The sequence below is a fragment of the Hevea brasiliensis genome, chromosome 1 (genome assembly GCF_030052815.1).
Source record: "Hevea brasiliensis isolate MT/VB/25A 57/8 chromosome 1, ASM3005281v1, whole genome shotgun sequence".
Lineage (NCBI taxonomy): Eukaryota > Viridiplantae > Streptophyta > Magnoliopsida > Malpighiales > Euphorbiaceae > Hevea > Hevea brasiliensis.
The window spans coordinates 116,377,689-116,390,020 of record NC_079493.1 but is presented as its reverse complement, the minus strand read 5'-3'; the positions used below and the strand labels follow the sequence as shown (position 1 = coordinate 116,390,020).

Genomic DNA, 12,332 nt, shown 5'->3' with positions numbered 1-12,332 from the left:
CTCTTATTTTCTTTTCCTTTCTATGCAAAGAAAGATATCAATCATTTTTTATTTTCCTTCTCTATTTTCCACACATTTTACACTTTAGAGAGAAAATAACAAGTGGAAAATTAGGGTTATTTTTTATCCTTCTCTTAATTTCTCTTCCTTTCCATACAAAGAAAAATGTCAATCATTCTTTATTTTCCTTCTCTATTTTCCACACATTTTACATTTTGAAGGGAAGATAATAAGTGGAAAATTAGGGCTATTTTTCATCCTCCTCTTATTTTCTCTTCCTTTCCAAACAAAGGAAAATGTTAATCATTCTTTATTTTCCTTCTCCTTTATTTTTCACACATTTTACACTTCAGAAAGAGAAAAAATATCGAGTGGGAAATAAATATTAGTTTTCATCCTTCCCTTATTTTCTCTTCCTTTCCAAACAAAGAAAATGTTAATCATTCTTTATTTTCCTTCCCTCAATTTCCACACATCCAAACAAAGGCTTACTTTATTCTTGTAGTTGAATTACATGCCATTGGGCATATATTGAATCTTGAATCTATTAGAACTTATTAGAAAAAATCATACCAACCTTGAATGTTGGATCCCTAATATCCATCTCACTATTAAACCATCAAAATTTAACATGTTCCTCCCAAAAGAATTTGACTCAATATGTAAATCAGCTGAATTACCATATTCATAATCTATATACATCACCTACCTTTAACACTAGACTAGCCTCAATGCCCCCTTGAACTTATTCCCTCTTTACTTCCTTTGGCCAGAGGGCTTTTTGACTCCATGCCACACATGTTGTACATCTTCATCTCCATCTTCCATATCATAATCATTATCAATTAGATCAATCTCTACCTTTACCCTTGTTGGACGTGTTCCTTTTGTTTTTCTATTTCTACCTCACTTGTCTCTATTCCCTCATCCCCAGCATGCATATTTACATTATCACCATGCATGTTAATATTTACATATCACCATCCATATTAATATTTGCATTAACAACAACATCATCATCATGATTTTTTTTCCTTAATATTATAAAAAAAAGTGTCATTATTCATGAAAGCTACATCACCAACACAACATGGTCACACTCATGAGTCCTTAAATTATCATCACATTGGCCATCATGATCTAATTGTGGTGGCATGGCATTAATATCCTCCTCAGTTACCATGGACTATTTTAGTTCTAGAATACAAAGCATTCAAATTAAATGCTTTAGCTATTTCCATTATAGCTTGGTTAACTTCTGTTTTAAACTAGTATGTTGTGCTCTTCTGGTCCTTTTTTAGTTCTTTTTTGAGTTCTGTTCAACAGATTAGAAGAGCACAGTGAACCATTATGATATAAAGTAAAAAAAATGTAATTTAATAAATATTGCACTTGCTAACATACTGTAACTTTGCAGCTTTCTACTTGTATGCAAGTAGTTAAAGCCTATAAAGTTGCAACCATTACATGATATTTAAAAATAAAATAAGAAAAATATACAAGAACTTGGACAAGTTTGTTCTTCACTACTTGCTCATCTTGTTGATAGAACAAAACCTTTATAATAGCCTAAGTTGAAAGAAGAGCAAAGCAAAGCAAATTTCTACCGCCTCTGGAAATTGAAGGCCTTGATGGAAATGGCAAAAATAACTGCAAAGAGTGCGTCGATTCCAATAATAACACCAGCACATGCTCCCAGAAAATTATGCTTAATACCATAAAAGTCACTCACATATTGCTCAACTGTTTTACCAGTCTCCCCGAGCGGTTTAGTTACATCACCAAACTGTGATGCAAATAATCCATACAGGGTCCATGATATTGGACATCCCCAGTAGTACCATCTCCACCACACAGGCATTTTCTGCAGTTTAACAGGGAGGCAAATAAAGCGCAAAGTTAGTTTAGAGGATGATTATTGTTTAAAGAAACCAAGCATTTGCAAGAACTACAAATTGCAGAAGACTTACAGGTCTTGGAACAATGAATCCTGCAAATAGATTCCATATTGCGTAGAATGCTGAGGATATTATGGATGCAATGTGGTGGTTTGGCGTCACGGCGACAGCCATCATTCCATAATAGGTGAAGTACAACAATGTGAAGTACAAGAAGAATAGATACCAGAAGAACTTGGCAGCAGTCCATTCAAAACCAATCATTGCATATGTTATAAGACTGTAGACTCCAGCTTGAGTAAAAATATAGGGAAGCTCAATCAAGGCCTGCAAGAAAAATGAATTAGGGTAAACAGAACATACACAACATTCTATGAACTAATTGATACCTAGTTTTTTATTAGTTGTTACCTGTGCATAGGCATAGGGCATGGCAGAATACATTCCAGCAGCTTTCTCTCTGTAAAAGACTGTTCTTTCAATAGCAACAACTGGCTGCACAGATGATGAATTTTGCACCCCAAGGAAAAGAACAGCTACGTACATTGAACCCATTGCATTGGAAAGATCTCCTTCCTTTTCCCTGCAGTAACCAAAATGGGAATAAGAAATTTAAAAAAAAAAAAAGGCAGAACCAGAAAAGAAAAATCCCATTGGAAGGTAAACTTTCGATTGTTTTTGTACTTCCATATGACTTACAATTTGGAGCCAAGGTCCCAGAAAATTGTCCCAAACATCAAGGCAATAAAGGTTGTGAACCAAAATCTTACGCCTGTATATGGTGGATTCCTCCAGTATGACCAAGATTGCTTCCACAAGCAAGCCATACATTGGGTTAAAAAGGGTTGCGAGTATTGTGTAGGGAAATAGAGATCCTTTGTACCAGGAGCAGGCTTGCTTAACTCCTGAATCATTGCTTTGTTTCTCCTGTATCATATGCCATCCATCAGCAACTAATTTAAGAAAAATTAATATATATATATATATATATATATATATATTCTTTAAATAAGTGCCAATATATCCCCTGTCTGAACATATTGGCCAGTGATAGAAGACTCCTCAGTTTAACCAATCAATCATTTGGTTTTCAAGGAAAAAAGTATACCTGTAAAGATCTGAATTCCTGTAAATGTTAGCAAAATCAACCCCCAAAGATAACTCTTGTGCAGAGCTAGAAACTTCCAACATCCAAGTTGCTGGATTATAACCATCTGTAATTTTGCTAACTCCTTCAATTCCCTAGATAAGAAGAATGTTAACTGAATTAGCATCAATCTAGTATGAATAAAGGTTCTTAAGATATCCATCAAATACACTGTTTTATTGTCTACATCAAAAATACCTCAAAATATTTAATCAGATGACAAGAATGGCGACCCAATGGCCCTACATATATCTCTTCTCCTCCTCTCTTCATCAAGAATAACTGCAATGCCATAATGAATACATTACATTTATAGGCAGAAAAAACCAAAATAAATCGTTTATTCTTATGATCTGCTAAACATTTCTTACCTCATCAAAAGCTTCAAATATGTCAATGCTTGGCTGATGGATTGTGCACACAACCGTTCTTCCTGTGTCAACAGTGTTCCTAACTGTTCTCATTACAATTGCAGCAGCTCTTGCATCTAGCCCTGAAGTTGGCTCATCCATGAATATTATAGAGGGGTTTGCCACCAGCTCAACTGCAATGGTTAGCCGCTTCCGCTGCTCGGTAGACAAACCATTCACACCAGGCAACCCAACTAGTGCTTGTCTCAATGGATTCAATTCCACAAGCTCCATGACTTCTTCAACAAACATCTGAATCAAAATTTTTCAATATGAAGTTAATTGAATGTGGCTAAACTGGAAACCCCCCATTTAGTGAGTTGCAGACAGATGGAATGAACCCAAGTTATCTGGTGCGATCTTTAATTAAGATCAACTTTGCAAGCATTCTCAGCTAGATTGAACAGGTTCATCTAAACTTAAAAGGTTGGATTGGGCATAAGGTAAAACTGAACTTGCCCAGATACTTATTAAGCTAAAAGGAACAGGCATATGATTTGATAAAATTATTTTGAACGTTGACGCCTACCTTTCTGGTTTCAGAGTTGACGTCAGAGGGTAGACGAAGCCAAGCGGAGTAGACTAAGGATTCGTAGACAGTAACATGTGGAGAGTGGATGTCATTTTGCTCACAGTATCCTGAAATTCTAGCAAAGGTTTCTTGCTTCTTGGGATAACCAGAAATCTTGATGTCCCCCTCAATATATCCACCAGTTTTTCTGCCAGCTAGCACATCCATCAGAGTGGTTTTACCAGCACCACTAACACCCATTAAGGCTGTGAGAACACCTGGCCTGAAAGCACCACTCACACCCTTCAAAAGCACCAACTTATCCTCAACGACTCCCTGATTTTTCATTTCCTGAAAAGTTCAATTTAACGAGATCAGTTCTGCTCTTTATGATATTTCAATGAAAGAAGATATTGTTCTATTTTCCTAACTTTTGATACCTGGGGCATATCAACAGAGTATATAACATTATCAAAAGTGATGGAATGTGGTTCAAATGGAAGAACCATTCCTTTTTTCTTGTTATGGTTCGATTCATCAATTCCACTTGTCCCACTCTCTGCACGTAAATTCAACTTTTTAGATTGATAATTAATAGAAGCATAAGGAATGACTTGAGCTGAACCCATTATCAATAAGTCTATTACCTGTGTTGTGTCTATGACTGCTTTCAACCTGTGATAACTGAATGGCTCCTCCACTTCTCTCTCTTTCTTCAGGCTCATCAGATATAATAGCCTGAGGCTTCTCAAATTCTGCCATTCATTAATTGCAAAATATCAACAAGAGGTCTCATTTCAGATATCTTGAGATTTTGAGATAGCTAGGATACTCGGATACTCACGGTCTAAGAAAGTGAGAGCCACAGTGTAAAGTATATTGAAGACAAATATATATCCAGCTGATGCCCCGAGTCCCAACCAATACCAATATGCATGTGGGAAGAACCCATTATTTTTTATAAATTGAACTCCTAGAGATTCTGTTGAGTTTGAATTTGCTGGAATCTGCAATTTGTAAAATAAGTTCAGGTATCAGTTGGTTATGGAGATGCAAATGCAAAAACATTGATGTGGTTAGCTCATGGAAATTACATGATTCCAACTGTGCCCAAGAAACTCATTAGCAACAATTGCATTCTGCCCGTACATCAGTGGTGATATCCAGTAACCCCAGATCCACCATTTCTTTATCTCCGCTGTTGTATAAGAAAAGAAAAAATGTATTTCAGGTTCATTGTAAGAAAGATTTGATCTCTATATAACACATGTACACTAATCTTACGTCGTTTCAGGATAAAGCCACCCAATGCAAAAAGAGTAAGAAGTGCAAATGAACCAAATGTATTAGCAACAATCATGTTCCTTCCAACTGAAGCGATAAATCGGAAAAGAGCAGAGGCCATCTGGTTCACAAGTAAAAGCAGCATATACTGCTTAAATAACCTGCAGAAAATATATCACATTATTATATCAACCAAATCAAAGCAGAGAAAATAGAACAGAATATCAAGTGAAATTCTTTTTCTTTCTCTTACCTTCCAACGTTGGGATCAAATCCAATGACATAATAAGTGATGAACACCCAAACGCCAACTTCCACAAATGTGACAGGAATTTTAAGGATCCATGAGGGAATTGAATATGACCATGCAGGAAAGAATAGGAGGTTCCTTTGCTTGTAGAATACAGGAAGCTTAGCAATTGTCATGGATAGCTCCGCCATACCATTAAACATGATGGTGATCAGGGAGAAGAACAAAGCACCCAAATAAACTCCTGCATCTTCAAGAGTATCCCGTTTCATCTCAGTCCTAAAGAAGAGCGTCATACCAATGGTTGCCATCACTATAAGCTGGTAGAAGAGAAAATAGGGAGAAATCATTAGCCCGTATACAAAATTTGGAAACTGAAAATGGTATAATCCATGCTCTGTTGATAATTACTTGGGTGAGCTTGAAGATGTACACAAACGAATTCCTTTTCATGAGCAAGTATTCTCTTGAGAGGTTCGCTTTAAGCAGCTCCATCTTTCCAACACCGTAGTGTTTGGTTGTCAAAGCAGCTGGGTGGTTCTTGGTCCTATCAAATGGAACTGAAAGATCTTCTGCAATTCTTCTTCCCACTTCATATGATTGGAATGCCTCAGCAAATTCGTTTACTGTGACAAACCTGTAAGGCTGATCTTTACGTGCCCAATACTGCTGCTGATCTTTCTTTGATGTCACCTGGAATGAATTCATTATGCACAAAGGTTACGCAAATTCACATGCAAGATTCTTCTTATTGAGGATGTAACTGAAAACCATAAATTAATTACCTCTTGCAAGAAGTCAGCAACGCCTTTCCTTTCAGGACACCTGAAGCCCATATATTCAAAAAACCCAAGCACTTGCTCACGAGGACCCTGATACACAACCTGGCCATCTGAGAGTAGAATAATATCATCGAAGAGGTTATAAGTCTCCGGTGCTGGCTGAAGAAGGGAGATGACAGCAGTTCCATTTAGAATGTGAATGGATTGCCTTAGTGAGTTAATAATTGAGAAAGTTGTTGAGCTGTCCAAGCCAGTAGATATCTCATCCATAAACAATGCCTTTGCAGGTCCAACCAGCATTTCACCTACAATTGGATTGTCGTAGATTTTCATTTACATGATGGAAATGATAAGTATCAATAGTTCTTTGATGCCAGAAATAGACTAATGGAGGTTATATTATTTACCTGTTGTAACACGCTTCCTTTGTCCTCCAGAGATGCCCCTTATCATTTCATTCCCTACAAGAGTATCTGCGCAGATATCCAATCCTAATATCTGAAAAATTTAAGAGAGAATGACATTAAACAACTTATGGGATATCATATGCGTGGATTTTGAAAGATCTTCTAAGATATGAGAATACTCCACGTTGATGGCTACCTTCAAAACATAATCTGTGACGACACTGGTCTCCTGACCTTCTGTTGCTGCTGCCTATGATTTCAAAGATGAAAGAAGATGGAAATTAATTACTTTGTTGCCAATCCAACATATTCTATTACAGAAACGCTTCTAATTGACCCAAAACATAAGCACCACTTATGTAAACGATTACAAAGAATTGATAAAAGAAATTTTCATTGACATGGCAGGAGTTGAACGTAAAAAAGTGGAATATGGTTATAATATTCAAGCCATTGGTCTTTTTGTTTAACTGAATATTTTTTGTTCACTAGTAGTAACTTCCCTCACCTTCATGAAGACATCAAGATCGGGGTCAGGCTTAATATTTGCTGCCTTTTCTCTTCTCGACAATTCTGCCAACATTTCTGCAAATCACAAAAATTTCAACTTTTCAGTTTATATTGTGTACACAGGTCACCGCAATGCATCATTAAAACAGCTTTACAGAAGAAAAGAAAAGATCTGGTGCTGTGATCTAACCATGTTGGGTTCCAACTCCTTGGCATCTGGCTGAAAATGCCAAAGTTTCTCTTACAGTCATTTCTCCAATATGGAGATCATGTTGACTGATATAGGCAGCTGTTCTCTGGGGTATGAACTCATTCAATGTATGAGCATTGTATGTCACATTACCAGAAACCTGAAAGATAAATTCAACATCACAAACTTAAGATGAATAACAAAGCCAAAAAAAAAAGAAAGAAACATTAAGTAGCTGAGTTCTCATTAAAGATATAAATTTGCAAGAATTCTTATCACTACCTTCAGATTAGGATCAAGCTTCCCAGCCAGTGCCAACAAGAGAGTGGTCTTCCCAGAGCTTGGAGGACCCAGAAGCAAAGTCATTCTGCAGTATACATACTGAAAAGATTAGAAATGGATATGGAAATTTCAGTTCAAATTAGGAAAATCCTAAGCAATCAGATTTTCAGGTCATTCTCATCTGACCTTGATGGCTTGATGACTCCACTAACATCCTTAAGGATGGTCAGTGGTCTCTTTCTATTTGGAAGGACATGAAGACAATTCAAGAAAACCTTCAAAATCAAAGGTACAAATTAATTAGCTTGTAAGAACAGAAAAAAAAGTTATCATGACTCTGACTTTAAACTTTTGCATCTTCTTACCTCTGCAATGCTCATCGTGAAGTTAAGGAATGAAGGCAAAGCATTACTTCCCACTAAAGCTTCTGCTTCAATATTTAGATGCTCATACCGGACTTCAATAGTTGGAATTTCAATTCCAACCCTAAAATGCCAAGAAAGAAGATAAATAATTACAAAATATTCAGATCACATATACAAGAGAATGGAAACTTAAACAACCAAAATAAACAGAGCAGAGCTCCTCTGCTTATAAATCTTTTCTGTTTCTGATATAGTATGTCTTTCAAGCTAATTTAACATGCCATCTCACAGTTCGTATAATGAAAACCAATTTTCTGCGATACATGTTCCATCCATTCCAACATTTTCACGAACAAGAAACAGAGAAGATGGAGAAATCTTTACCTGTCAATACGGTTCTTAAGCTTCAACAAGAACTTCTCATTATCCTCTTCAGCAACTTTGACCAACCTCTCTAACAAAGTTTTCCTTTCTTGAAATCCAAGATTGTCTACATCGATCTCATTAGCTCCACCTTTGGATACACTAACCAAGATACCTTTCCTCAGACGATCATAGGTAGGTAGCTTCTCAAGCGCAGCCCATTTTAGAGCCTCTTCATCGTCTTCATCTCGTGAAGATCTTGAAAAAACATCCAACCCATTGTTTCTAAATACAGAAGAGCTCCCTCTTCGCAAACTAGTACTTGCTCTGTAATGATCTCCCTCCATTGGAAGAGGTTTAGAACTTCAGAACCAAAAACAACTAAAACCCACCAGCACAAACAGGAATTATTACTCTGTTTACGTTCTTGATTTCAGAAAAAGAATTAAAGAAATCCCAAATTTAAGTTCTTGAGCTTAAAGCACACACAAAAATGTGAATTGGGTTTCTCTGTCTGCAAGAACGAGTTGAAGAGGAAGAGCCTTTTATAGGGAAAGGACCGTACGACTGGCGGCCGAAGAACATTCAAACTCTTCTTTCTTTTTTTTTTCAAACTTGGCAAACTTTATTTTTATGTGGAAACACACAATCAAAAAGAAAAATTTTAGATTAAAAACATATATTATTTTAAATTAATGAAATTAACCAAAAGTACCTAGAAAATGAAAAGAAAAGTCAGTTCAAAGTTTCCAGGCCTTGACGCTAGCTGGAACCGCTGTAGCATTTGACATTGATATTTGAATTATTGCTTAAAAATATTATTTTAATATATTAATTATAAAAAATAATTAAATTATATATTAAATTATACTTTCAATTAATAAGCAATCAAATTAGTGATGTAGAGCAAATTCAAATAAATTTTATTTATAAGATCAGGATTGAATTTATACTTGTAAATATAAAATAATAATAATAATAATAAAATAAATATTTGAAACGAGTAGCACCTGGCTGCTTCTTTAACGTGTGTCTAACCTTTTTCTTTGGCAATTGGCACTATTGGGTTCCCTTATTTCTTTTCTACTTATATTTAAATGAATATTTTTTCCAATTTTTTTTATATAATAAAAAATTATATAATGATCCAGTAAATGAAAAATACCAAAACCATTAAACCTAATAAAATTTTATGTATAAAAGAATTTCTTTTAAGAAATGTATTTAATAATTTAAAGGATTAACAAAATTATGTGGCTCCATAATTCCAACATTTTATTTAAGAGCGGTTATAATAAAATAAGATTTATTAAAATTAAATTTTTGAAAGTAAAATTTATTATAATTTTAAGAATTTTCAAATTTTTGTTGTTTAAAAGGTATAAAAAGGATTTTTTTTAATATTTTATAGGAAAAAAAATATTTAATTCATCTATTTGATGAGTTGACAAATAAAAATTTATGAAAGTCTTCAAAAATATTCAAAAAAAAATCATAATTTTAAAATTTAAAAATCTCCTTTTACTTGTTGTAACACCCCAAAAATTTTAAATTTATGAGCATTTTTGGTATTTTAATTTTATTTAAATTTTAGAAATTTTTTTGAGATTTTTCGGATTTTAAAAATCGGGTTCGATTTTCCGAAAATATAAACTTTGATGATTTTAAAAATTAATTTAAAGACCACGTGGTAAAATTAAAAATATATTTGGAGTCTACGTATTTTTCTGAGTTTTCTGTAATTTTTTCTGAATTTTTGGACCTCGTTTTCAGTTTCGAGGCAGAGTAAAAAATTCAAAATTTTGTATCTTGAATCAGACCGGCCGAATCGAACCGGACCGGATCGGACCGATCGAATCGGACCGGCCTTTTCCTTCTTCTTCTTTCCTTCCCCGCGCGCGTCGACCTCCTCCCCTTCTCTCTCTCTTTTCTCTCTCCGCCTCGCCACGGCCAGCCACCTCCCCCTGCCACCCCAGCCGACCGACGCCGCCTCCCAGCCTCCCGGCCACCGACCGCCTAAACGGCCGGAATTCCCTCCTCGCTCACAAGGCTTTCGACTTCCCCGGCCAAAATCCGGTCGATCCGGCCACCAATTGGACCGGGTCTTGTGTCTAAAATCATCTACTCGGCGAGAGCTTTCCATAGACACCAAGAACGCCGAAATCCATTGAACGGTTTGTCCAATTTTTGCTCGGGAAGTTTTTAGCCCATTTCGACTTTTGGGCTAGATTTCTCGAAAACCGTGAATCCCACGAGAAAACCGATGGTACCAGTACGCTCCATTCGTCGAGAGCTTCGCGGCGACATAAATTTCAAATTTTTCTGACACCGTTTTTCGGTGGGTCCCACGGAACTTCGCAGTGTTTTTCCGAGCATTTAATGAGCTTAGAAAATTCTGAAAAATTTATGTACTAACCCCCGTGTTATGGGCTTCGTGTAGGTATCCTCGATTCGCGGAAATTCGACGATTGATGGTCTCGAAATTCGGCGCATGCACTGCACGGAAAAGTCTCCGAATTGCACCGAGGTTTTGGCTACCCCCCCCCCCTCCCCCATTGTCAGACAACCCGAGCGCGTCCCCGAAGTCGGAATCGGCAAAGGTAAACCCGAACATTGTTTTTACGTAATTTTCTAGTGCTTAAATAGGATTAAAAATCCATAAAATATTCGTGGTAACTTAGAAAATTATGATTCTTTTTGCAATCGCTTAGTAATATTGCTAAGGACCGCGGGGCAAAGTTTTAGAATTTTTAGAGCTGATTTGGGCAGTTTTTGCAAAAATGGTCAATTATAAGGACTAAATTGAAATTTTACATATTGTGATGGATGATTGATTTGATGGGCCCAGGAGGGGCTGTGTGATGGGATTGAGTTGTGGACATATGGATTGTGAATATAGAAGTGTGTTTTGAGCCCTTTTGCAAGTTGGGCAGGTCCTAGGTATAGGGAGACTGCCGATTTTCTGCACGACTTTGGACGTATTGGACTTTTTCTTTGTTTTTATTTAGTCTAATTTATTAAATTATTGTAATAAAATTGTCGTGAGCCGATGACCTTCTTCCTCCGCCCAGCCGCCTCAGTGACCATCGTCAAGTCTGTGAGTAAAACATTAATTTTAATTGTAATTTCGATATTATTATATGTTCAAGCATGCTCATGCATCACTTATATGCATATATTTATGTAGTTAAACTCTAGGCACGATTTATGTTGCATTCATAACTGTTAGCGTGCCATGGATGTTGTTGTGGTAATTTGGAGCAGTGTGCGTGCGTTGGCGTGCGTGTGATGTGGTGTGGACTATGGATAAGACGGGTAGACACGGCTTGAGATCTTCGCTGGGACCCGGTCCTTCGGGGTAGACACGGCTTGAGTTCTTCGCTGGGACCCCGATTTGGTTATTAAGTGGAAGTCCGAGCTGAGTTCTTCACGGCACTGTGTTGAATTTAAGAGAGTCAGATAGGGATCACTCCCATATATTATGATTGATGTTACAGGGTGCGTGAGTGCTCCAAATTTACCTTTTTGATGTTATGATGTGAAAATGTTGTTGATGTTGCATTTCACTCTACAGGGTGCATTAGTTTTAGATAGTTATAGAGATTATGGTTAAAATTGATATTTTACTCTCTGAGTCGAACGCTCACTCCTGTTCAATATTTTTTCAGGCCACAGGAGGATATTTTTGAGGTTAACCTGCTTCCTTTCCTCGCAGGTTGTTTATCAATATTTGTGTAATTTTATTTACTCCTAGAATTTCCGCATGTGTTAGAAATGTTTATTTGATTTGGGTCTGTAAACTAAATTATTATTGTGGACCTGTAAAATTATTATATGCATGTTTGATGGACTGGATGAGGAAGCTGAGCTCCCATTTATCATTATGATGATATGAGTATGTGGAGGGTGAGCTGAGCTCCCCAATGGATTTTT

General features: G+C 36.4%; 1 protein-coding gene and 1 long non-coding RNA gene across 2 annotated transcripts; one reads left to right on the top strand and one right to left on the bottom strand.

Annotated features, from left to right (window-relative positions):
• Positions 1-1,356: 1,356 nt before the first annotated feature.
• LOC110646734 (pleiotropic drug resistance protein 1) lies at positions 1,357-9,004 on the bottom strand. Its single transcript, XM_021800269.2, has 24 exons — positions 8,421-9,004; positions 8,037-8,157; positions 7,858-7,946; positions 7,672-7,756; positions 7,390-7,549; positions 7,198-7,274; positions 6,886-6,939; positions 6,690-6,780; positions 6,286-6,587; positions 5,912-6,193; positions 5,504-5,820; positions 5,251-5,411; positions 5,061-5,164; positions 4,811-4,973; positions 4,614-4,721; positions 4,407-4,525; positions 3,985-4,317; positions 3,417-3,707; positions 3,244-3,327; positions 3,007-3,140; positions 2,598-2,825; positions 2,310-2,481; positions 1,971-2,225; positions 1,357-1,864 (listed from the first exon to the last, which is right to left on the bottom strand). Exons 1-24 carry the CDS (start codon positions 8,744-8,746, stop codon positions 1,604-1,606), a joined length of 4,317 nt encoding a protein of 1,438 aa, XP_021655961.2. The 5' UTR covers positions 8,747-9,004; the 3' UTR covers positions 1,357-1,603.
• A 2,448-nt stretch (positions 9,005-11,452) lies between these two features.
• LOC131180721 (uncharacterized) lies at positions 11,453-12,332 on the top strand. Its single transcript, XR_009149339.1, has 2 exons — positions 11,453-11,496; positions 12,068-12,332. It is a non-coding gene; the product is annotated as an uncharacterized LOC131180721 (long non-coding RNA).